Source organism: Eubalaena glacialis, chromosome 5 (genome assembly GCF_028564815.1).
Source record: "Eubalaena glacialis isolate mEubGla1 chromosome 5, mEubGla1.1.hap2.+ XY, whole genome shotgun sequence".
In the NCBI taxonomy this organism is placed as follows: domain Eukaryota; kingdom Metazoa; phylum Chordata; class Mammalia; order Artiodactyla; family Balaenidae; genus Eubalaena; species Eubalaena glacialis.
Window position 1 is genome coordinate 108,896,507 of NC_083720.1, and position 27,398 is coordinate 108,923,904.

Below are 27,398 nucleotides of genomic sequence, written 5' to 3' on the forward strand. Positions count from 1 at the left end.
GTTTCCTTAATTTCTCTTTCAGATGTTTCATCATTAGTGTATAGGAATGCAAGTGATTTCTGTGCATTAATTTTGTATCCTGCAACTTTACCAAATTCATTGATTAGGTCTAGTAGTTTTCTGGTGGCATTTTTAGGACTCTCTATGTATAGTATCATGGCATCTGCAAACAGTGACAGTTTTACTTCTTCTTTTCCAATTTGTATTCCTTTTATTTCTTTTTCTTCTCTGATTGCCGTGGCTAGGACTTCCAAAACTATGTTGAATAATAGTGATGAGAGTGGCCATCCTTGTCTTGTTCCTGATCTTAGAGGAAATGCTTTCAGTTTCTCACCATTGAGAATGATGTTTGCTGTGGGCTTGTCGTATATGGCCTTTATTATGTTGAGGTAGGTTCCCTCTATGCCCACTTTCTGGAGAGTTTTTATCATAAATGGGTCTTGAATTTTGTCAAAAGCTCTTGCTGCACCTATTGAGATGATCATATGGTTTTTATTCTTCAGTTTGTTAATATGGTGTATCACATTGATTGATTTGCGTATATTGAAGAATCCTTGCATCCCTGGGATAAATCCCACTTGATCATGGTGTATGATCCTTTTAATGTGTTGTTGGATTCTGTTTGCTAGTATTTTGTTGAGGATTTTTGCATCTATATTCATCAGTGATATTGGTCTGTAGTTTTCTTTTTTTGTAGTATTTTTGTCTGGTTTTGGTATCAGGGTGATGGTGGCCTCATAGAATGAGTTTGGGAGTGTTCCTTCCTCTGCAGTTTTTTGGAAGAGTTTGAGAAGGATGGGTGTTAGCTCTTCTCTAAATGTTTCATAGAATTCACCTGTGAAGCCATCTGGTCCTGGACTTTTGTTTGTTGGAAGATTTTTAATCACAGTTTCAATTTCATTACTTGTGATTGGTCTGTTCATATTTTCTATTTCTTTCTGGTTCAGTCTTGGAAGGTTATACCTTTCTAAGAATTTGTCCATTTCTTCCAGGTTATCCATTTTGTTGGCATAGAGTTGCTTGTAGTAGTCTCTTAGGATGCTTTATATTTCTGTGGTGTCTGTTGTAACTTCTCCTTTTTCATTTCTAATTTTATTGACTTGAGTCCTGTCCCTCTTTTTCTTGATGAGTCTGGCTAATGGTTTATCAATTTTGTTTATCTTCTCAAAGAAGCAGCTTTTAGTTCTATTGATCTTTGCTATTGTTTGCTTTGTTTCTATTTCATTTATTTCTGCTCTGATTTTTATGGTTTCTTTCCTTCTGCTAACTTTGCATTTTGTTTGTTCTTCTTTCTCTAGTTCCTTTAGGTGTAAGTTAGATTGTTTATTTGAGATTTTTCTTGTTTCTTGAGGTAGGGTTGTATTGCTCTAAACTTCCCTCTTAGAACTGCTTTTGCTGCATCCCATAGGTTTTGGATCGTCGTGTTTTCACTGTCATTTGTCTCTAGGTATTTTTTGATTTCCTCTTTGATTTCTTCAGTGACCTCTTGGTTATTTAGTAACGTATTGTTTAACCTCCATGTGTTTGTGTTTTTTACGTTTTTTTCCCTGTAATTCATTTCTAATCTCATAGCGTTGTGGTCAGAAAAGATGCTTGATATGATTTCAATTTTCTTAAATTTACCGAGGCTTGATTTGTGACCCAAGATATGATCTATCGTGGAGAATGTTCCGTGCGCACTTGAGAAGAAAGTGTAATCTGCTGTTTTTGGATGGAACGTCGTATAATATCAATTAAATCTATCTGGTCTATTGTGTCATTTAAAACTTGTGTTTCCTTATTTATTTTCATTTTGGATGATCTGTCCATTGGTGTAAGTTACGTGTTAACATCCCCCACTATTATTGTGTTACTGTCAATTTCCTCTTTTATAGCTGTTAGCAGTTGCCTTATGTATTGAGGTGCTCCTATGTTGGGTGCATATATATTTATAATTGTTAAATCTTCTTCTTGGATTGATCCATTGATCATTATGTAGTGTCCTGCCTTGTCTCTTGTTACATTCTGTATTTTAAAGTCTATTTTATCTGATATGAGTATTGCTACTCCAGCTCTCTTTTGATTTCCATTTGCATGTAATATCTTTTTCCATCTCCTCACTTTCAGGGTGTATATGTCCCTAGATCTGAAGTGGGTCTCTTGTAGACAGCATATATATGGGTCTTCTTTTTGTATCCATTCAGCAAGCCTGCGTCTTTTGGTTGGAGCATTTAATCCATTCACGTTTAAGGTAATTATCGATATGTATGTTCCTATGACCATTTTCTTAATTGTTTTGGGTTTGTTTTTGTAGGTCCTTTTCTTCTCTTGTGTTTCCCACTTAGAGAAGTTCCTTTAGCATTTGTTGTAGAGCTGGTTTGGTGGGGCGGAATTCTCTTAGCTTTTGCTTGTCTGTAAAGCTTTTGATTTCTCCATCGAATCTGAATGAGATCCTTGCCAGGTAGAGTAATCTTGGTTGTAGGTTCTTCCCTTTCATCACTTTAAGTATATCATGCCACTCCCTTCTGGCTTGTAGAGTTTCTGTTGAGAAATCAGCTGTTAACCTTACGGGAGTTCCCTTGTATGTTATTTGTCATTTTTCCCTTGCTGCTTTCAATAATTTCTTTAATTTTTGTCAACTTGATTACTGTGTGTCTCAGCGTGTTTCTCCCTGGGTTTATCCTATATGGGACTCGCTGCACTTCCTGGACTTGGGTGGCTATTTCCTTTCCCATGTTAGGGAAGTTTTTGACTATTATCTCTTCAAATATTTTCTCGGGTCCTTTCTCTCTCTCTTCTCCTTCTGGGACCCCTATAATGCGAATGTTGTTGTGTTTAATGTTGTCCCAGAGGTCTGTTAAGCTGTCTTCATTTCTTTTCTTTCTTTTTTCTTTATTCTGTTCTGCAGCAGTAAATTCCACCAATCTCTCTTCCAGGTCACTTATCCGTTCTTCTGTCTCAGTTATTGTGTTATTGATTCCTTCCAGTGTATTTTTCATTTCAGTTATTGTATTGTTCGTCTCTGTTTGTTTGTTCTTTAATTCTTGTAGGTCTTTGTTAAACATTTCTTGCATCTTCTCGATCTTTGCCTCCATTGTTTTTCCGAGGTCCTGGATCATCTTGACTATCATTATTCTGAATTCTTTTTCTGGAAGGTTGCCTATCTCCACTTCATTTAGTTGTTTTTCTGGGGTTTTATCTTGTTCCTTCATCTGGTACATAGCCCTTTGCCTTTTCATCTTGTCTGTCTTTCTGCGAATGTGGTTTTTGTTCCACAGGCTGCAGGATTGTAGTTCCTCTTGCTTCTGCTGTCTGCCCTCTCTGTCTCATACTTTCTAATGCTTCCCTATTATTCTCTTGCATAGATATACCATAATTTATTAAATTGGCTATCTATTGATGAGTATTAAATTTATTATAAACAGTAATGCAGCAAAGATTCCTATTTCTTTATAATGTAAATTCTCAGGTCTCACAAGACAGAATTATGCCCTCAACCCCAGCATTTCAAAGGTTTATATTATTTTTCTGATTCCTGCAGGCATTTGAGTTTGTAGTCTGTTCTAGTTTGCTTGGGCTGCCATAACAAAACACCACAACCTGAGTGGCTTAAAAAAAGAGAGAGAAAATTTATCTTTTCACAGTTCTGGAGGCTGGACGTCTACGATCAAGGTGTTAGCAGTTTTGGTTTCTGGCAAGACCTCTCTCCTTGGCTTGCAGACAGCCTTCTTCTAGCTGTGTCCTTACATGGTCTTTCCTTTGTGTGCACACACGCCTGGTGTCTCTTCCTCTTCTTATAAGGACACCAATCCTATTGGGTTAGAGCCCCATCCTCATGACCTCATTTAGCCTCAATTATCTCCATAAAGACCCTATTTCCAAATACAGTCCCATTGGGGGTTAGGGCTTCAACCTGTGAACTTTGGGGGGACACAGGTCAGTTCATAACACAGTCTTTGCCTTAACCACTTATAAAATATAATCAAGGGCTTCCTGGGTGGCACAGTGGTTGAGAATCCGCCTGCCAGTGCAGGGGACACAGGTTCGATCCCTGGTCTGGAAGGATCCCACGTGCCGTGGAGCAACTGAGCCCGTGCGCCACAACTACTGAGCCTGCAGGCCACAGCTACTGAAGCCCACATGCCTAGAGCCCGTGCTTTGCAACAAGAGAAGCCACCGCAACGAGAAGCCCGCGCACTGCAACAAAGAGTAACCCCTGCTTGCCGCAACTAGAGAAAGTCCGTGCACAGCAATGAAGACCCAATGCAGCCAAAAATAAATAAATAAAATAAATAAATTTTAAAAAAGAAGAAAAAAAGAACACTCATGTGCAGTCTTTGTGTGGATATGTAAAATTTAAATATGTATAATCAAATAAAATTTTATTCACAATAGTTACAAAACAAGAGCTCTAGGCATAAATTCAACCAAAAATGTACATATTTATATTATGAAAACTTTAAAACTCTACAGAGAAGCACAAAAGAAGTATTAAAGGAAAACATTCCTTGTTCTTTGATAGAAAAAAATCTAAAATTTAAGTTCTCCCTAGATTCACCCCTAAATTAAATATGGTCCCATAAAATATTTTGAGGTTTCTGTTTTGTTTCGTTGTTTGTTTTAATGAGAGGCAGGGTGGCTTTGTGAAATGATTCTAAAGTTTACATAGTAGAATTAGGATGTAAAACTATCCAGAACAAATCTAAAAATTAAGGTTCGTGGAGGGAGAATATTCCTACCAGTTATTAGGAAATATTATGTAAATAATACATAAGTTGTCCTGCCACTGAAGTATAGATAGAGCCCACAAATTTGTGTCTTGAGAATTCAAGATGTTTAAGACCAAGTATTTCGGGCCAGTCCATCCTTAAAAACAATAAATTAGCACTTGAATAGATAAGACTTCTGCTTTAGAAGAGATTTTGACTAATGGTAAGCAAAACAAAGCAAAAAACAAATTTAGGAGAAGAGGATACAAGGTACTGAAATAAAAACATGAAAAAGTTTCATGTGTTCCAAAATCTAAATGTGTTAAAGTCACAATGGTAATTATATTCATAAGAAGGCAAATTCAAAAGAGACAAATATGACTAATCTCCATCCATGAAAGACTGAAGCAGTATTCTAGAAAAGTTTTGTTTCATCTTAACGTTTCTTGAATATTACCTACATTTGAGTAGTTTTAAGAGTTCCTTAGAGTTTTTTTAAATATTCAGAAATTTGTAAGTGTGCCACATTGGGAATCACCCTAAACGAATGATTATTTACTGAATTGGTTCTTAACAGTATATTTTGCAACCCTGAAAATTTTATCATGTGCCAAAAGTTAAGGTGCTATCCACTGGTATTATAAAAAGTAGAGGAATGTCCTTTTTAAAAAGAAAGATTGTCCCTCTGATAGCTACTTGTGCAAGTCGTTGCATTTGTCCCTCTGCTGCAATTAACTGTCTCTATACTTGACTACAGTGGCCCCCGCCCCCCAACTACAGTTTCACTTTCGGGGGTTTCAGTTACTTACAGTCAACCACAGTCAGCAAATGTTAAATGGAAAATTCCAGAAATAATTCGTAAGTTTTAAATGATGTGCCATTCTAAGTAGTGAGATGAAATCTTGTGCCTTCTCACTCCGTCCCACCCAGGACATAAATCATCCCTTTGTCCAATGTATCTTGCCCATTAGTCACTTAGTAGCCATCTTGGTTATCGGAGCAGTCATTGCAGTATCGAAGTGTTTGCGTTCATGTAACTCTTATTCAATGATGGCCCTGCAGTACAAGAGTAGTGATGCTGGCAATCTGAATGTTGCCAAAGAGAAGCCATAAGTGCTTCCTTTAAGTGAAAAGGTGAAAGTTCTCTACTTCATAAGGAAAGAGAAAAATCGTATGCTGAGGTTAGTTGCTAAGATCTACAGTAAGAACAAATCTATCTGCGAAATTGTGAAAAAGGAAAAAGAAATTTGTGCTAGTTTTGCTGTTGCACCTCAAACTGCAAAAGTTAAGGCCACAGTGCATGAAAAATGCTTAGTTAAGATGGAAAAGGCATTCAATTTGTGAGTGGAAGACATGAACAGAAAACAGTTCAGCACTCTCCGTGGTTTCAGGCATTCACTGGGTGTCTTGGAACATATCGCCCCTCAGATAAAGGGGTACTACTGTACTTCTTAGTGAAGTACTTCAGGCCAATGTCTGTGTGTTATTTGTGAATGAAGGAATGAATGCCAGTCATATACATTATTGTAAATTACTACCTAAAGTTTCAAAACTCTTCACTTCAGCTGTTGCTGAACTTGTTTGATTATTTTGGGGATAACAGGGTAAGAAGGGACGTCAGGGTTTCTGTCCTAAATTTGCTTGTACAGTCTAGCAGTCAATTTGGGAGATGTACACATGCAAATAAGTAAATTTTCTTCCTCCATGGAAGCTCTGATTTCCCACAAATAAATTGAAATTAATATCAGAATAACTTAATTTTACTTTCAACTCTACAAAAAGCTATAGTAAAAAAACATATCCTGCTTTTTTATGGAGTGTCTATGTGGAGTTCAGAGAGGATGATAAAGAATTAGGGAATATAGGGGCTATACAGGAGTATGTGGGTATGGTTATTAAAGCCTCCTAGAGAATTAGCATTTTAAAGATTTTGATAGGTGAGATAAAATGGGAAAGAGCATTCCATACCGAGGAGCTTCTCAGCAAAGGTATGAAGGTCTGGATCAACATGGAAAATTCAGGGCACTAAATCATTGCTATTAGGGTATCACATGGTGTCTTGAAAGCTAAGGCTTAAGAGATAGGCAGGGATGAGTTCATGAAATGGCTTACATGCCATGCCAAAGAAAGAGCCCATATTTTCATCTCGCACTGGGGACTACAAATTATGTAGCTGGTCCTAGATCCAGCAGATGCCTCCTCTACTCTTCAAGTTGCTGGATCTGGATTCTTTGAACAGTAGGACTACAAACTAACCTTCAAACAGGCTGGCCATGATAAAAACCTTAAGTCTTTTCCCTGAGGCAGTACTACAGCCTCCTCCTCTTCCAAAGAGCCTACAATCCAGAATGAGAAGAGAGACTGACCTACCCCCAAACCATACCTAGGTAAACTTTGCAAAAATAGTGAAAAATTGGTTAATACAAGTATTGCTATAGTGTATTTCCAATTGGGCTTTATCTCATTATTTTAATATTAATAATAACACTTTACTCTTTTTTTTAAATTATTTTATTTATTTATTTTTGGCTGCATTGGGTCTTCGTTGCTGCACGTGGGCTTTCTCTTTGTTGTGGTCTGCGGGCTTCTCATTGTGGTGGCTTCTCTTGTTGCAGAGCACAGGCTCTAGGTGCGTGGGCTTCAGTAGTTGTGGCTCACAGGCTCTAGAGGGCAGGCTCAGTAGTTGTGGCACACGGGCTTTAGTTGCTCCGTGGCATGTGGGATCTTCCAGGCCCAGGGCTCGAACCCGTGCCCCCTGCATTGGCAGGCAGATTCTTAACCACTGCGCCACCAGGGAAGCCCAGTAACACTTTACTCTTATAAAAGGCTGTATACTATGCAAAATGATTGCACACATGGTGATTCCTAGATCAGGATTATGATGCGGAATAGGAAATCCAAATGACTTTACTTGGAAAAAACTTTTAACCCAGACTAAAATTATCAACTTCTAAAAACAGATAAGGGGGGCTTCCCTGGTGGCACAGTGGTTAAGAATCCGCCTGCCAATGCAGGGGACATGGGTTCAAGCCCTGGTCCGGGAAGATCCCACGTGCTGCAGAGCAACTAAGCCCGTGTGCCACAACTGCTGAAGCCCGTGCACCTAGAGCCTGTGCTCCACAACAAGAGAAGCCACTGCAATGAGAAGCCTGCACGCTGCAACGAAGAGCAGCCCCCGCTCGCTGCAACTAAAGAAAGCCCGCACGCAGCAATGAAGACCCAACACAGCGAAAAACAAATTTATTTTTTTAAAAAAACAGATAAGGTCTAAGAAGCTTTTTTTTCAGTTGTCAGTGGATAAAAGCAATCTACTTTATTTCTTCCGCCATAGAAGTTCTGTGTTTCCCTCAGATAAACTGAAATTGATATCAGAGTAACTTAACTTTTTAACTCTACAGAGTCTGTACCTAAAAGATCAAAAAAACGTGCAATTACAAGTTTTGATAAGGTCTCTGACGTTTAAAAAAGCGCTACAAAAGAGAATACCAAGGAGACCCACTTTGAGACTGGGTGGTTAGGAACATCCTCAGAAGGTAAAGACACTTAGATTAAACAAGGAAAAGGTGAAAAAAGAGCGATTTTGAAGAGCTAAAAGAAAGGCCCATCCGTTTGAAGCCTAGTTAGTGAAGAGGAGAGTAAAACCAGATGGATTGTAGAGGTAGACAGAGGCCAGATAATGCAGGATCTTGAAATGAAAAGAATTTCCCGTTTAAGATAATTTGTCCTAATGAAGATTTAAATGCAAGATTAACCATGTAAGAATGCAACTTGGCATCACCTTCTGATTGTAGCAAACTGCTTCTGCAGGACCTGGGTCTCTGTGACACCATACTCAGTTAAAGTACGAACTGATTGATCTCAGTTCCCTAGGGAGACACCCCTCGCTTTAAAAAATAAAAGGGCAAATATGATAGTCCTTATATGTGGAATCTAAAATATGATACAGGCCCTGGAGGTGGCTGGCTGCTGGGATGGCAGATGAAGAAGAAGACCCCACCTTTGAGGAAGAAAATGAAGAAATTGGAGGAGGTGCAGAAGGTGGACAGGGTAAAAGAGACTTTTTTCTAAAGAATTACGGTGTATGATGTATGGGTTTGGGGATGACCAGAATCCTTATGCTGAGTCAGTAGATATTCTTGAAGACCTTGTCATAGAGTTCATCACCGAAATGACTCACAAGGCAATGTCAGTTGGAAGACAAGGTCGGGTACAAGTTGAAGATATCGTCTTCTTGATTCGAAAGGACCCAAGAAAGTTTGCTAGGGTTAAAGACTTGCTTACTATGAATGAAGAATTGAAACGAGCTAGAAAAGCATTTGATGAAGCAAACTATGGATCTTGACACCTTTTGTACTTTCTGAAGCTTCATTATTTTCTGGGGAAACCATATTTAATAACTATATTTTCCACAGTAAGGTTCTGATATCTAGCCATGTGAATGAAAGAGAACCACAATGTTTTCAGTCTTTATTTTCATGTCTTCAGTTTTAGAGTGATATTTGAGCCTTTAATTGCCTGCCATTATATTACCATACTTTGAATTAATTACTGGATTTTAATGACCACATGTAAGTCAAAGTACCTTGCAAACCATTCAGTTCCTTCTGACTTTTGACCATCTAAATGATGAATTAATAATTATGTATTAGGTGTACTTGTGCCATTGTAGGCTGTACTGTAGCTGTTTATTATGTGAAATCTAAATGGTACCTTTGATAGCTAAGACATGTGTTTCATGTATTCTAAAGTTTTTAGATTACAGTAGTCTTAAGTTATTAAAAGATAGTGAACTGGTTTGTGTTTCTTTTAAGGAGAAAATGATAGAAAATACAACCTTTTTTAGGAGTGTTTATTTATCTTAAGATAATTTGTTTTAATACTCTTTTCTTTAGATAACAAGAGTGATTTTTTTCATTTTAATTTTTTATTTTTTGAGAAACTAAAACTTTCCTATGAATGCTTCTGTGTTGGAAGACTTATTTGATTTAAAATCTTCAGGGCTTATACTATTTGTCAGTTTTTAAGAGAACTCATTTTCCCAGGTCAAAGCTTCTAAAAATAAGTGCTTTCAGTAGCAGGAATGGCATTGCTGAAAAAGCTGATGGCAGGATAAGCATTTGGGGTAGTGTTTTATTAACTTATTTGTTAGTACTTGTTCATTGTGGAAATGTGTACTTGACTAAGACCATGTGTGGCTATGGAAACCACTTTTGTAGTTCAGCATATACAGGTTTTGTGTGTATTTAGCTTATTGTATTATTCTTGCACTTAGCTTAAAGTAAGGATTAAAATTGCATTTACGGGGATCATTGGGTATTACTGTTTGTGAAACTGAATGTTTTGTGTCCCGCTTATAAACATTATTTATGAATCAGTACTTAGGAAAATTTTACTTTCTTAACCTATCAGTATAAGGAATAAAGTATGAAAAATTAAAAAGAAAAAAATATGATACAAATGAACTTATTTACAAAACAGAAACAGACTCACAGATATAGAAAATTTTATGGTTACCAAAGGGGAAAAGGGGTGGGAGAGGGATAAATTAGGAGATTGGTATCAGCATATACAAACTACTATAAATAAAACAGATAAACAACAAGGTCCTACTGTATAGCACAGGGAACTATGTTCAATATTCTGTAATAAACCATAATGGAAAAGAACATGAAAAAGAATATACATGTGTGTGTATATATATGTGTGTGTGTGTATGTGAATCACTCTGCTGTACACCAGAAACTAACAAAACATTGTAAATCAACTATACTTCAATTAAAAATTTTTAAAATTAAATAAATGGGCAAGATAATTTAACACATTGGAAATTTTAGATTTTAAAATTGAAGTAGTGTAAAACCACATGCCATGTATGCACATCTAAATAATTGTTACTTTAGATTTTCCTTTTTCTTTTGCCTTACCTCTATACATTCATATCCCTTATATAAGAAATGAAAGGGACTTCCCTGGTGGCACAGTGGTTAAGAATCCGCCTGCTGATGCAGGGGACACGGGTTCGAGCCCTGGTCTGGGAAGATCCCATATGCCGCAGAGCAACTAAGCACCACAACTACTGAGCCTGCGCTCTAGAGCCCACGAGCCACAACTACTGAAGCCCACGCACCTAGAGCCCGTGCTGCGCAACAAGAGAAGCCACCGCAATGAGAGGCCCGCGCACTGCAAGGAAGAGTAGCCCCCACTCGCCACAACTAGAGAAAGCCCGCATGCAGCAATGAAGACCCAACACAGCCAATAAATAAATAAATAAAATTTATATATATAAAAAAAGAAATGAATGAAAAGCCAGGATGAGTGTGAGGTGAATAAGTGGAGCCAGCCAAAACTCTTGTGCCACTGCAGATGCCTTAGCCACAGTTTGGCATGCATTAATTGAATGTCGTGTGTCTTTGTAACATGATGATGAACAATAACAGTAAATATAGGAAATAAAATTGAACATTATATAAGATTGTTTTTGGGTTTTTTTTTTTTTTTTGGTACAATGGGCTAATTTGATTTTGGTTTCTCTTTGTTGTAGTCAACCAAAATGAATGGCTGTGAAGAATATTGTGAAGAAAAAGTAAAAACTGAAAGGTAAGAAAATAATTTTTCTAATATTTATAACACTTTCATTCTCTTTTTTAGAAGTGCTCTCAAGATTTCCATTTAGATGTTGATTTTTAAATTAATGTGTCTTTTCCAGTAAAATGAGACTTATTATTGAGTAGATTATGGAACTATGGTTGAATATTAAAAATGTTTCTGAATGTTGTTACAAGGAGGTTCTAGTGACATGTGACAATGTGTTATGACATTGCTCAAAAAAAGCAATGTATTCTCTTGACCATCAGAAAAAAATGCAAGAAAAGTCTAAAAGGAAATGTGCCAGCAATGATGATAGTACCTTCTCCTGGTGTGATTATAGGTAACCTATTTTTCTGTTTCTCTAAATTTTTCTATACTTCACAAATTTCATTTTTTAATAAGAAAATAAAACCAAAGAAGGTAAGAAACATTTTAAACCCCCACAAATGTTTTTCTTTTTGAAAATGGTTTCTAACATAAAATAAGATTTTTTTGTAACGCTAAATGATGTATCAGGAAGAGTTTATATATATTGTTGGCCAACAAAATGGTTGTACATAAATTTTGCTTCATATTAAATGATAACCAAACAGTCAAAGGGAGCTATTTCCATTTTCCTAGAAAAGCAAATTGACACTGAATTTTCACTAAGTAAAGTTAGACAGTGGGTACATATTGTTAACATAGAAATGCATAGTTTTATATTTAAAAGATCAGCAAGTATCTGGGCCAGCCACCAATAGTAATAAGATACAGGCTCTTCCCTGTCAAAAGGGGAAGGGAGGAAGAATAAATTAGTGTAAATTCTTTGGGCGGCAAATTGAAAACACTATTAACATACAGGTTTTATTAACATGTTACTGATTCTTGGAAACACTTTTTAGGAATTTTAACATCTCATGAAGGGTCATAAAATTATAGTCTGATATTATTTCTTTCTTAATGTAAGCAAAGTAATAGCGTATCTTTTATTATTATTATTATTCTCCAGATATTTATTGAGCACCTAATATAAACCAGACAATGTGCTTGAAATACACTGTTAACAAGACAAAGAAGCTCCTTAACCCAAGGAACTCACAGTCTAGCATAAAGGCAAATATTAATCAAATAATCCCACAAATAAATCATTATAGACCATGATAAATGCTGTTTATCATAAAAAGTCATGACAGACTGTGAGAGGATATCACCTGGGGGCTTGATGTTCTCAGACAGTAAGTAGTAGGTGAGGTTTCTCCATGAAGAGACATTTACGTTCTGAAGAATGAACAGGAGTCACCTAGGACAGGGGTAGGGGTAGGGGAAGGATGGTGTGGAACTGTCCAAGCAGAGGAATAGCGTCTACAAAGACCCCAGGGCGGGAGAGGGCACAGAGCACCTGAGGGCCTGAACTAGACCAGAGTGGCTGAGCAAACAGGAGAGTGGCCCAAGATGAGAAGGGAGCAGGATAAGGACCTTGGCCTTTATTCCAAGAGAAATGGGGGCCATGGAGTTTTTTAAGTAGGGGACTGACATGATAAGACGTGTACTGTGGAGAATGAACTGGAGAGGGCCAGAGGGGAAGTGCAGAGGCCAACATGGGAGATAAATAGAAGGAAAAGAGAGAAAATGAGAGGGTGTGAGCAACCCCATGTCAGTTGGGAGGCAAACTGGTAGAGATTAAGAACATGGGCTTGGAATCAAGCTGCCCAGTTTGTGTCCTGGCTTTGTCACTTACTCTGTGATCTTGAGCAAATTACCTGAGCTCATCTCTAAAACAGAGATAGTATCTGCCTACCTCCTAGATTGTGTGAGGATTAAATGACCAATACACCTCAAGAGCCTAGAGTGGTATCTGGCACACAGGAATGCGCTATGGCCCAAGGCCACACAGCTACTACCTAGAAACAGACAAATACCGGACTGCTCTGATGAAAGCTGGGGGTGGGCGGGCCGGGCCCCAAGCCTCGTCCACTTGTTCACCCCTAACCACCACCTTGTCCTAGTCCCACCCACGCAGCCCTAAGTGCCTGGGACTTCACAGACTCCCTCTCTGCCAAAGAAGGGTGGCCTCAGAGTGGCCTGTTGGGAGCCTGTCTCCTGGGCACTGTGTGAAAAAATGGGGTGACGGCAGCTGACCTGTTTAAGCGTTCCGGCATGCAGGGCCACGCTCAACTTTATAACATGACTAGACTAGAACCTCAGAAGGCTTTCGCTTCCCATACTTCATCTACCAAAAAGAATAAAAGTCTAAACACTCTTCTGCTTGCTGACGTATATATAAACTATTTTATTTTTTAAATAACAATGAAGGGGAAAAAGGCCACAAAACAGACAAAAACAGCCTCGAAGGAACTCGAAGGACATGTAGATCTCAGAAGGGTACGGTTAACAGAAATGCCTTTGAAGGAACTCCTGTGAAGTTTATGGTGGCCCTCACAACCTGCCTGCTTTATTATTCACTCTGTCTCCCCTCTCTGCCCCTGCTAAGCTATGGTTGTGACCTGGTTTCAAGCAGAGACTTAGTCAACTCTGGGTTCTAACCTCCTAGAGATTTGCTTGGGGACAAGAAAGTCCATGTATCAACCACAGGCCCCACTGCAGGAATGGCCCCCTGAGACCTCACGGCCTGTGGCTGGTCAGGGTCACTGCGGGGTGAAGACAGGGTCTATGAACCCACAACCCAGCCAGCTGTTCCAGGTGTTTGGCACATAGGTAGTCCAAGTATCTCTCGTTGTGACCTAATTCAGAATAGCGTATCTTACAATGATATGTGTCATAGGTTCAAAGAACTGTAGTACATTCCCTTCAACCTAGCAATTTTATTTCTAAGAATTGATCCTACTACCATATGTATGCAGACATTTCTATAAGAATATTCATGGCAACATTGTTTATAGTAGTAGAAAACCATAATAGACACAAAATAAATTAGGGTGTACTCATACAATGAAATACTAAGCAGCTGTTCAAAAGAATGAGAAAGAAAGGAGGATCCTTATGGGAGGATCTCCAAAACATATCCTTCCAAACAAAGCATACTTGCTAGAAGACCAAAAAGACCTCATGGATGCAGAACTTGCAAATTACATGTTAATTGTGATGTACAATTATTAGTTGGAGCAGAGGAAAGCATCCACCATAAAAGCAGCATAATTGCTGTCCTGTTACAATGTTTTGGGAGCATTAGTGCATGTCCTGCCTTAATGGTGTATAATAATGTCATCAGACAAAATGTACTGTGCTTTGTTCCCCTGAGTATCAGAAAGTTAAAAATGTATTCAGGCCTTTGCATTATCCTTTTTCATCTCATCTTATCACTAAATGTTATTCTTCTACCTAGTTTCTCTTTTCTAGCCACCCACCTTACCCGAGAGATGGCATCTGCTGTGCACCCCTAGAATAATGAGAACTTGTACTGAGTTTTATTACATTAAGTGAGTGCCCAGATACCAGAGTGTCCTTTTCACCCCCAATTGTAGTGAAAGACTGATGTCCATCAGTAGGGACTTCTGTAATTAAATGAAGAATCATTCATACAGTACAATAGTAGACAGCTGTTAAAAAAAACAAAAGAGAGCTCTACTTACACAGTTGTAATCATTCATCCAAGTGGAAGGGTGGAAACAAACCACCACCTTCTCCATCCCCAAGAGGACTCCTTCAACCTAAGGTTCAAAGACTTGGGATTTGTTTGAGGACAAAATTGAAACTATATTAAACAATTCTGTACCTCAGTTTAATTTATATCTACCAATAAATTTTAGGAATTGTGGATTTAAGGTTTTTTTAATCAGATAATCTATTTTTAAATACCATAATAATTGTAGTGGAAATATGTAGTTGAAGGACATAATATTTCAATTTATTTTGGACACATAACTGAAGAAAATATAAATGTGTTTTGTTGTCATAGCTTAATTCACAAGTCAGCAGAAAAGAAGACTGACGATGATGATGCAATAACATGGGGAAGTGATGAATTGCCAATAGAAATGACAAACCACGAAGATTCCAATAAAGGCAAGAAATTTATTAACAACTTTTAAAATCAAAAACAATAGGTAGAAAAAATAAGTTCGAAAATTACAGTTTTCAGAATATATGGTTATGTTATTTCACCATATGTCTACATTATTAAGTTCTATACATAAAGTTAAATCACATAGACAAACACCAACATTCATTTATTGACCAGATATTTGCACAGTTATTAGGCTAAAATTCTCAGTGGCTTGGAGTAAAACATGTAAATAGATGTATAAATACTTTAAATGGAAACACAGAGTCACAATTTTGCCATCTTGGAATAAGAAGTCGAGGAGCACATTTTATCTATAGTAAAGTAAGAAGAATAGCTCAAAGATAGGAAAATTTTTAAGAGCAAGAGTCAGTTGGTCTGTCCTCACTACTACTGCCTCTCTTGTTTTATACTGAGCCAGTAGATAAATGAAGTTCTATTCAGCGTTTTATTTCTCTTTTTTCATATAAGGAAATGTTATATTAATGCAGTGAAAGAACACGGTTTTGTAATTGAAGTCATTGTTGAAAGAAATTAAAGGAGTCGAATTAACACTTTTTTGATTTAGTTGGATTGTTGGTGTCAATGGAAATGCTCAAATCCTGTAACCCAAGTTCATCTCGCCAGCCTCTGAGCTCCTGTTGCATTCACACTCAGTTCTGTAAAAGTTTACAGTTATTTCATATGATTGGATTTTGTATTCACAACTAGTCTTCGCCCCAGACAGACCTTAAGCTTCTTGAGATCCCCCAGTGCCTGGAATTACTGTTGCGTGCATAGTAGCTGCATCATCAAAATGCTTTTATCAACTGACTGAAGTAATTAAAGCTACACTTGTGCAGACTATAGCAAGAAGTCTCTCCTACTTTTTTCCAGGATAACAGTTGCCTTCTGTTATCAGCATTTTCCATAGATAGAGCAGGTACTAAGTTAGACACATATCTCTTCTTAGACATTGATAGCACTTGTTTGATAAACTCCTAAAGACCCTTAGGATTTCATTTGCATGGAGAAAACTATCAAATGACAGAGATAGTGGCACTGAGTACCAAGGGTGGTAGAGAGGGGAGAAATCAGTGTTTCTAGTGCAATGTCCCCTTGTAAGGAATTTCTGAAGCATCTCCCTTCATCTTTTCTCCATGTGCTTGGAGGCTAATTTAAATGCAAAATAAAAACAGGACTAAATACATTCTCATCAAGTAAACAGTGCCATTTGGGTCCAGAGAAGCAAAGAGAAACAATTTAAACTCCTTTAGAAGCTGTAAGAAATTGACAGCCAAGAGCCTTAAGAACTCTGAACAGTCAGTAAGGTGTTCCCTTAAAAGTTGGGTACAAGGATCTTGCTATGGCCAGGATTTTCCTTTGATGATTGTAGTTATCTGCCTACTTATTCGTTCTATTGCCTTATTAATTCAAAGACTCTCACTTTTGTAAAAAATAGATGAGGTGAGAATAGGATCAAATTGGTTCTCTTACTGGCTAAAATTAGCTCTCTTATTGGCTAAATCAATTCTGGGGGGAATTTTTTTTTTTTTTTTTAATCAACTGCCGTCTTCTTGTTAGGTCATCCCTTTCTGACAGATGAGGAGCTCACCACACTCCCCCTTGTCAAAGTGCTTCCCTCCAGTAAATACACCGGTTCGGAGTTGAAATCAGTCATTCGAATGTTGCGCGGTTTACTAGATCAAGGAATTCCGTCTAAAGAGCTAGAGGTAAGGGGCTTTTGACAATGGTTCTTTCTCCAACAAAGTTTTCTGCAAGGTTAGGAGAAATTTTAAGAATCTTGAAAATGTCTATTACTTTACAACTTCCAACTATAAAAGCACCATCTTGTCATTTCTAGCAGTAAATTAATTTTTCTAATTAGGATCCTAATAGTATTGATTTAAAGGGATCTCTTTAGCAGCTTCGGAGCTTGATAAATCTCCCTGAAGATTATCCTCATATGTAAGGCTAAAGAGTTTTTTTAAAAAGTCAAGCATCAATTCCAACCATCCACTAAACTTCATAGTTAATACACTAAGGATGTGATTCATCGTTAGCAACAGTTTTTATTTTAATACAGCTCCAAGAATGTGCCCTCCAGTTCAAAGCAGCAGTGCTTCAGAGGCCTTGCTCCTGTGGTCTTGCTGGCGCCATCCATTACTTACCACTAGGCCAAAGAATAATGTAGCACCACTGTGGTTTGGGGGTCTACCTTGCCCATCTCCCTCAAACCATCTGCTTACTTGCCCACATCCTGAGCTTTTCATAGACCCTGAAGTGAAAGGAGATAACTTCTACTGAGAGCTTCAGCAGTGTGCTAGATGCTTTGTGTATAATGCTCAAAATATTTTAAATCCCATTGTATGGATTTGGAAACAGGTTCACAATGTTAAGTTATACTCTTTCTCTCCATTTTGCAGACGTGATTTCTTCTTTAAGGTCTTAAGTTTAAATATTACCATCTCAGAGACCTTCCATCACAACCCTTTATAAAGCAGATGTTTATTTTTCTGTATCACAGCAGCTTGTTAATTTCTTCAAAGCATATATCGCAATATTTGTTTGTTTACTCTTTTACTGCCTCTTTCTCCCAGTAGCCTGTGGTCTCCAGGACAGCCCAAATCGCATCCTCTTTCTCTCTAGTGTATTCCCAGCACTTATTACAGTGCCTTGCTTATAGTAGGCATTTTCAATGTATATTGGTTGACTTGGTTGGCTAGATGGATGGATGGATTAATTAATGAGTGAATGAAAAGTGAGAAAGAGTTGACTTTAGAATTTAGAACTGTCTTACCACAATTCTACCACGTGGAATATTCTGTGACCCCAGAGACAATAATGCAAGAAATTCTGCTCCAGCTCATTACTTTAAGCCAAAATTGTTTTCATGAATTGTGTTTTTTTTTTTTCTAAAATGAAATTATAGACATCTTTAAGCTGAAATTTAAAATTAAGATACAAACTGCTGCCTCACGAAGTTAGTTGACTACAACATGTTAAAGATATTTGCAACAATGTATTTCAACAACTGGTATATTGAATTAGTATTGGGACTGCAGGCTTATTTGTCTTGACAGGACATATCTGTTTCTTAACAGTCAAATTTGCCCTGATCGATAGTCAGTTTTGCACCCTGCACATTTAAAGCATTTGCAGGGGCTTCCCTGGTGGCTCAGTGGTTAAGAATCCACCTGCCAATGCAGGGGACACGGGTTCGAGCCCTGGTCCGGGAGATCCCACATGCCGCAGGACAACTAAGCCCGTGCGCCACAACTACTGAGCCTGCGCTCTAGAGCCCGCGAGCCACAACTACTGAAGCCCAAGTGCCTAGAGCCCGTGCTCCACAACAAGAGAAGCCACCGCAATGAGAAGCCCGCACACCGCAACGAAGAGCAGCCCCCGCTCGCTGCAACTAGAGAAAGCCCACGCGCAGCAACGAAGACCCAAGGCAGCCAAAAATAAAAATAAATAAAATAAATAAATTTATTTTTTAAAAAAGCATTTGCAATCATTACTGAATTACTATTTATCCCAACAAATTTAATTTTATTTCCACTTTTGCTTACAGAATCTTCAAGAATTAAAACCTTTGGATCAGTGTCTAATTGGACAGACTAAGGAAAACAGAAGGAAGAACCGATATAAAAATATACTTCCCTGTAAGTTCCAATTTGGCTTCAAATCAAATGTATGTTTAATATAATTTAAACTGATTTAAAACTTATGTGCTAGTTTACCTTATCTCTCACGTAAGTGTGCACACACGCAGGCACACACATTCAGAGATTTACATCAGTAACAAATAAATTTATATATACAACCTGAATTCTTTTAAAATTATCTGTGGGGCTTCCCTGGTGGCGCAGTGGTTAAGAATCCGCCTGCCAATGCAGGGGACACAGATTCAAGCCCTGGTCCGGGAAGATCCCACATGCTGCAGAGCAACTAAGCCCGTGTGCCACAACTACTGAGCCTGCGCTCTAGAGCCCGCGAGCCACAACTACTGAGCCCGTGCACCTAGAGCCAGTACTCTGCAACAAGAGAAGCCACCGCAGTGAGAAGCCTGCGCACCGCAATGAAGAGTAGCCCCCGCTCACCGCAACTAGAGAAAGCCCGTGCACAGCAACAAAGACCCAACGCAGCCATAAATAAATAAATAAATAAATAAAATAAATAAATTTATAAAATTATCTGTGTATTCTGAAAATTGATTAGAGGCATCTTAAACATTTCTTCAGACATTGATGAATTTTTAAAGTCTTTTTAAAAATAGGAATTGGCTTCTAGATAAGCAATTTCTTAGTTCATGTGTCACAATCAAATCTATTTATTCTACTATTTTAAGTTTAGAGAAATGTCTGTGGTAAATAACAGCTGTATACGTGTGTGTGGCCACCATGGGACTACCAAGTTACATTGTACTTTGAATTGTTTAAGATAACAGGAAGAAAAAAATAGCAATTCTTTTTACCCATATTTCACCCATTTCACCAATCAATGTGGTTTTTAAAAAATATATATATGTACACTACCAAATGTAAAATAGACAGCTAGTGGGAAGCAGCCGCATAGCACAGGAAGATCAGCTCGGTGCTTTGTGACCACCTAGAGGAGTGGGATAGGGAGGGTGGGAGGGAGGGAGACGCAAGAGGGCAGAGATATGGGAACTTATGTATATGTATAACTGATTCACTTTGTTATAAAGCAGAAACTAACACACCATTGTAAAGCAATTATACTCCAATAAAGATGTTAAAAATATATATATATGGCTAAAATATTAACATCTAGCAACTTCTTATAATAATCACAAGCCACATTTACATATATAATCATGTTGGATTACATGATATGACATACTGACCTTATCTTTGCCAGGAAGTCATAAATTCAAAGATAAATAACATAACCAATAGTGACAAATCATGCAATAAATAATAATACAATTGAATTTTTTCAATCAAGGTGGAAGACACAAAATTCATTTTAGAAAACTTCCTTTAAGAATTGAATCTTAGACAGGATTTTTAAAATGGAATAGATCATGGTTTGGCATAAAGTAGGTGCTAATTGTTTCAGGCAAAAAAAATGGCAGACTAGTATCTCAAAGCAGAATGGGATAAGCCATAAATCCAAAACTACTGAGTAGATTGGTTTCCGTGGATCAAGAGATAGAAGTCAAATAATAGAAGGGCAATTGATGGAGGATTTTGAAATCTATTACTAAATGTCATAATTTGGTAATCACAGAAATAACCAGTTATATTTGAGATTGAAATGACTTCTAATGTCTAAGTACAGACAGATTAATTCTCTTGGATGAGATGGTTTATATACACTTTTTACTGGGGGAGCTTGGTTTGAAAATGTGTATTTTGACTATATGAAATTACAATGCCTGGAGAATAAAGTGAGCTACCTTTTTATTTACTGAGTTAGTTTATTATTTTGGCTGCTTACTCAAAAAACTATAATTAGATAAGCAAGAATTAATTGTGCCAATTATATTTGTAATAAGTAATAGTTTCACTGTAATACTAATTTTTATGAAATCATTTTCAAAATTTTCATTCATATTAAATTTACTATTGTCATCATTATTAAAATAACAATGGAGAAGTAGCAAAGTTGTGTTTCCCTAGTTATTAAGAAGTTCTAAATGCATTCATTAATTTATTAATTTTGATTTTTTCCAACCAAATCTATGTGAACAATATCTAATTTTTTCCGAAACTGAGTTGACATCTTAAATATACTTATAATATGAGGGAAATGTGCAAAATGATTTGACTGTACTGCAGTTTGAAAATATGCATTTATTAAAATGTTTTTGTGATTTCATCTGTGGTTATGAGGAAATTCTAATAATCTTTGACTCACCTTGTCTATAGGGCTCTTGTTTAAAAATGCATGATATAGATGGCTCTGTTTTGTGGTTGGAAATTCACAGACGATGCTACAAGAGTGCCTCTTGGAGATGAAGGTGGATATATCAACGCCAGCTTCATTAAGATACCAGTGGGGAGAGAAGAATTCGTCTACATTGCCTGCCAAGGACCTCTCCCTACAACCGTTGGAGATTTCTGGCAGATGATTTGGGAACAAAAATCCACAGTGATAGCCATGATGACCCAAGAAGTAGAAGGGGAAAAAATCAAATGCCAGCGCTATTGGCCTAATGTCCTAGGCAAAACAACAATGGTCAGCGACAGGCTTCGACTGGCTCTTGTGAGAGTGCAGCAGCTAAAGGGCTTTGTAGTAAGGGCAATGACCCTAGAAGACATTCAGGTACGTGGATTAAATCTTTCCATGATTATATCAATGTGTTTCTGAATAAAAGCCAGTGACTTCTTGGGTCCCATTTCAGTGGAACTAATTCCATCTACTATCCTTAATCTAATATAAGCTTAAATGTGACCCTCTTCATGAATTCTGCCTAATAGTTTCCTCCAGTATGTACTGTATTAAATGAAAATGATAATACAGGACTTTTACAGGATCAACCATCATCCTTTGCTTTGTGATAGCACAGAATGGCTCAGAAGCTATGTGCTGGAAACATATTTTTCAGGTCAGACCTCTAAGTAGACTCAATAAAACTGTTTTTTAAAAACCTCTAAGTAGCAAATATTCCCCCATAAAGACAACGTATTTGGTAATACAGGAACAATTGTAGCATAAATGTTTGTTATTCAGGTAATTCCTATTGCAGCCACCTAAGCACTGAATCAATTTAGCTTGAATTAGATAAGTGGGTATACCTTAAGTAAAGCTGCTACTGTTTCCTCACCTCCACACCCCCTCACTTTATTTCCTTCCTCCACCCAGTAATACTCAGTTTGAGTAATGTGTTTCCTATTGGCATTTTAACTTTGTTAAACAAACAGAATAATTTTACTTTCATAGAAACAAAACTTACTGACTCAGTGTTATTGGTGGCATGTAACACAGCCTGAGAAATTCCTTCATGATTTTTTATTTGTGATTTTACAAAGAATTAAAGATTATGCTTCCTTATTCATTTACACCAGCCTACCCATTACTTATGCTAGCACAATTGTTCAATATTGCTTAAATGACTTGTTTATTTAATCAACACATGTTTATAGAGCTTAGGCCCTGTTTTGGAATATAGGGATTCAGAAGTTAACAACACAAACAAAAGGAAATCCCTGACCTCATGGACCTTACTTTCTAATGAAAAGATACTGGTGTTGATGATGCTGTGAGAAAAACATCATCACAGGGATATCTCGGGGGAGGGAAGCATTTCAGTCAGAAAGAGCAAGTGCAAAGGCCCTGAGACTGAACTGTGCCTACTGTTTTTAAGGAACCAGAGAGGTCCCTATGGCTGGAGCAAAGTGGCCAGGAGCAAGAGGTTAGGTCTGAGAGGTAGCCGGGCCACATCGTGTAGCGCTTTTAAGCCACTGCAATGACTGTGGCTTTTATCTAAGGTGAATTTGAAATGGGATCATTAAAAAAGGTTGCTATTCATATCAAAACGTAAATTTGCTTTTAGGGTTTCCAAAAAGTCGTTTTTACCAATATTTAAAGTGTGGATCTAGTAACCTCCTTGATAAAGGCCCTCAGTGTGTTGTTTGATGGCGTCTGTCTTTCACTTTTCCTTGCATCTAATCCAATGGCCAAGTCAAAATTTAAAAGGACAAAATAATAAGAAGAACTAATTATATGTGAACAACATAGTATGCCTTTATCTACTTATCCTGTTGTACAATTTCAGACAGGAGAGGTGCGACATATTTCTCATCTGAATTTCACTGCCTGGCCAGACCACGATACACCTTCTCAGCCAGACGACTTGCTCACTTTTATCTCTTACATGAGACACATTCATAGATCGGGCCCAATCACCACACACTGCAGTGCCGGCATTGGACGTTCAGGGACCCTGATATGCATAGATGTGGTTCTAGGATTAATCAGTCAAGATCTTGAAGTGAGTACTTGGAATTTTTTTTATTTATTAGTTTGTATGAATGACAATTTTCTTACTACATAGAATTGTATTTTAGTAAACGTTCAAAACTGCATAGGCCATAATCAAGAAGAAATAATACTTCAAACATATTTATTTTACTGGGTTTTTTGTTATTGTTACCTATAGGTGGGAAATACTTTGTTATGCAAATTGATGCTAAATAGTCTATCTCTAAACAATTACTCCCAATTTTTAAAATTATTACTAATTAAAGCTAATAAGAGTATAATCTTACTTAAAACCTAAATTAGTATAAATCATGCTTAGAATGTTAGAATATCTTAGTACACAGAATATGTAATTAAAATCATTACCTCTTGAAGAATTTGCTAAAAACAGTTCTGTCTTGCTCTTCACACTCTCATGATAATTTAAGTAGGACAAATGAAATAGTCTGTTTCTCCCTTGGGAAAATAAAAAGATCAGGAATTTTATTCCGAGCAGCAAAATGTAGGAAAAATACTTTGCCTTTTTTTTTTTTAATGGAGATATTAGAAATTAGTCAGATTTCAGAGGGAAGAGCATTTCTGTTGGGGATTTTCAAATAGAATAACCTTCCTAATTCTTAAAAAATATCATAAATAAAATTATCAAATGATGGCAAAGTCAGTTCACCAACTTAATTTTGTCCAGAACAGTTTCTCAAGACTGCTAGAAGGGGAAGGAGATTGGGGTGCAGAAATCTATGTAAGCCACTCCTTAGTGAATCTTTGGGGTTCAAATTCAGTTATCCTTTTTATTTAACATACAGATTCTGTTTCCTTTGGCAGTTTGACATCTCTGATTTAGTGCGCTGCATGAGACTACAGAGACATGGAATGGTTCAGACAGAGGTGAGTGTTGGCTGGTGCCTTCTAATGAAGATTTTTGTGAAAACATTTCTAGACTATCTTTTTTAAATGTTGCCTTTTAGTTTAAAAAATGAGGAAATGCAATATCTACAATGAATAGATTACAGAGAATAGGATGGTATATTGGGGGCAAAAATTTGGGGTGGAACAAAATAGCATGTAATTAGTGGCATTCCTTCCCCATTTCCAACCTAAAAAAGAGATAAAAGGTAATCTTGCTACAGAAATTTCCTGAGAGGGAATGGATTCAACAGCATTGACCAGAAGGCAGGAAGGGAGGACGGAGTTGCTTAGCTTGGAGAAGGCACCCTTGGGAAAGTGTTCATTTATCCTCTGTTTTGATCATTTTCATTTCTCTTACCTAAAGTCAAAACATGGGTTAAATCACCCACTGACCTACAGACTTGGGTCCTTCCCAGGGACTGCATTACTTAGACTGTCTGTCTGCTCTGCATAGCTCCATTACCCTTTTTGTCTGTGTTGGGGGAGGGATGTGGAAGCTAGTTTCATATATCTATAAATTCATTTATCTCTACCTCTTGAAGAATATAGAAGTTTACTATTTTTAAAATTTAAATTTGCCTACTTTCCCTTCATATACCTTTTTAATTCAGATTAAGTCTCCTAAATATTAATCTGATTCACAGTCATATTTTTCTAGGTAACAAAAACATACTGATTTGTATAAGCAGTTCTTTAGACCCAGGAAGTTCACTTGTTTAACAGATGTTTATTAAGTGCCTGCTATATGCCAGGCACTCTTCTAGATGCTTGGAGCATATCAGTGAATAAGATGAAGATCCCTGATGGAATAACAAAGATCTTCTAGTGGACGGTGATGAGGAAGGCAGATAATAAACCTGAGTTTATTATTATTTATTATTATTATTAGTTTATTATTATTATTATTATTATTATTTAACTGAGTAAACGATATAGGATCTTTGAAAGTGATAAGTGCTTTAGAGGGAAAAAGAGTAGGGTAAAGAGGATGAGTCATGGCAGGTTGGGGTGCTATTTTAAATAGAGTGGCACCACTGAGGACGTAACCCTTGAGCAAAGATTTGAAGGACGTGAAGCAGGTGGTCATGCAGATGTCTGGGGGTAAGAGCCTTTCAGGCAGACAGAACCACCTGCGAGGAGGTCCAAGGTGGGAGTGGGTCCTGTGTGTTCGAGAATAATCATGGCCAGTGTGTCTGAGGTGGAGGCAGCGGAGGGGAAGTGCGAGAGGAGGTGACAGGGCCAGGGCCTGGGCATTCCTCTGAGTGAGATGGAGCCATCGCAGAATTGTCTGTATAGAATGACATGATCTGACTCCCATTTTAAAGGACCACTCTGGTTGCTGTGTTAAAACAAGACCAAATTGAATTGGGAAGGAGGGTGCAGGGTTAGAAGCAGGAGGTTGGTTAGGTGGCAAGCAGTGGTGGCCCAGATTGGAGTGGTGAGTGTGGATGTAAGGAGAAAAGGGCATTATGTGAAGTGTTTGCTAATGGATTGTTTGTGGCATGAGAGAAAGTCAAGGATAAATGTGTGGAAAATGTGGGCAAATTAAAATTCAAATGGGCAAAAGGAAATAAAAGGGTTACTTGTATTCCTCTTCTTCAGAGTTGTTAACATTTTAGGCAACATTCTGAACACTCTTTAGTGCACAGTGTGTGTGCTCACATGCACACAACTGTTTTAAATGAGATTCAACTGTAGTTATTACTGTTACTTTCCACTTAGTATACTGTGAATTTTTCCCATTTATTTTCAAGCTCATTAGTTCCTTGCCAAATAACAGGAAAACTCAGATCCCTGCACTGTCAACTTAATAGAGAGTTAATTTCACTGAAAAAGTTAATTTTCAAAAAAACATTGATTTTTGAAATCAAAAATATTCTTTTGTTCCAAAATATTTAAAGACAGTTATTTTGTGTAGTTCCTTGGGTATTAATTTCTTGACATTTCAAAACATCAAGATGAGTTCAATAAGTCTAGAGGAAATTTTGTAGGAAGTTTATTTTTCCATTATAAAAGCAAATCATAAAAATCACCAAAGCACAAAAAAATAGAAGTGGCCCACCCATCAGAGACAACTTCAGTTAGCACTCACCACCCACCCCAAGGCTTCTTCCCTCCACATTTTGTCAATCTGGTTTCTGTTTCTTATAATTTTTGTGACAGTGTACAATTCTATACCCTGCTTCTTACATTCAACCCTATAACACAAGTTTTCATATTTTCAAAATTACTCAAGCATCACTTCCAGTAGTGGTGAAGCTATATGTATGTATATATTCACATTATACATCTAAAGTCTTCTCTCCCTCTCTTTTTTTTTTCCTCTTTTTTTGGGGGGGGTGGGCGGCTATAGGATCAGTATATTTTCTGCTATCAAGTCATCCTTTATGTCCTGACACGTCTTCAAGCTGAAGAAGAGGAGAAAGAGCAGGCCCCGCCTCTGAAATGACATGACAAGAACAGCCTTCTGGATGTCTGTCCATTTCTCTGCTAACTTCCAGCAGACGCTCCTGCTGTCCATTTAAAACAAAGATCACAGGGCAGTAAGTCCATAAAACATCATTATGCTTATTCTCCTCTACCTTAGAGGGGCATTCTTAATAACAATAAATAATGGTAAATGCTGTATGTTTACAGCTACTTTAACCTGTGATAATTATCAAAGATTTTTTTAACACTAACTGAATAATGCAGATCTTAGGGATGATTAAGGCAGCATTTGACTCTAGTTGACATTGTTACAAGGACACACTGAGTCTATTTTTAACGCACCAATCTTGTTTATAGCGAAATTATTTTCCAGTATTTTTTAAAAACTAGAGCTATTTTATAGGGGATACTTGAAACCAGTATTTAAGCTTTAAATGACAGTAATATTGGCATAGAAAAAAAGGTAGCAAATGTTTACTATATCAATTTCTAATGTTTACTATCTAGAACTTCCTGTAATATATTTATATACTTTTTCATGAAAATGGACATATCCAATGTTTGTAACTGCATCATGTTATACATCATCTCACTTTGTAAATAAAAATACACATTAAAACATGAACAAGCCAAAAGTCTGTGCAGACAAGTTAAACATTTTCAGTGTGCTATTTTTTAACAACATTCCAGGCCTCTGGGAAGGCAGGAACTTCTGGACCCCAACTTCCATATCCCTACTGGGTCCCGGTTGTGGCAGCCACAGGCCCTGGGAGTGTTGTCAGAACCCCTGGTAGATCTTCCAGGCTCTGATGGTGAGGATCAAGTACTGACTAACAGTGGCTAAGAAATTC

At 37.4% G+C, this 27,398-nt stretch overlaps 1 protein-coding gene across 11 annotated transcripts in view; it reads left to right on the top strand.

Moving 5' to 3' along the window:
- PTPN13 (protein tyrosine phosphatase non-receptor type 13) overlaps positions 1–26,745 on the top strand; it is a 226,512-nt gene extending 199,767 nt beyond the window's left edge. For 10 of the 11 annotated variants that reach the window (XM_061192478.1, XM_061192479.1, XM_061192482.1 and 7 more), the window contains 8 exons: positions 11,230–11,285; positions 15,175–15,281; positions 16,843–16,991; positions 18,833–18,923; positions 21,215–21,552; positions 23,006–23,221; positions 24,034–24,096; positions 26,471–26,745. In XM_061192478.1, coding sequence (XP_061048461.1) covers positions 11,230–11,285; positions 15,175–15,281; positions 16,843–16,991; positions 18,833–18,923; positions 21,215–21,552; positions 23,006–23,221; positions 24,034–24,096; positions 26,471–26,566 — 1,116 coding nt within the window. In that variant the 3' untranslated portion in view covers positions 26,567–26,745. Of the gene's footprint in view, positions 1–8,634; positions 8,738–11,229; positions 11,286–15,174; positions 15,282–16,842; positions 16,992–18,832; positions 18,924–21,214; positions 21,553–23,005; positions 23,222–24,033; positions 24,097–26,470 lie in introns of those variants that run through there. The other variant, XM_061192490.1, reaches the window with a different exon arrangement.
- Positions 26,746–27,398: the final 653 nt, after the last annotated feature.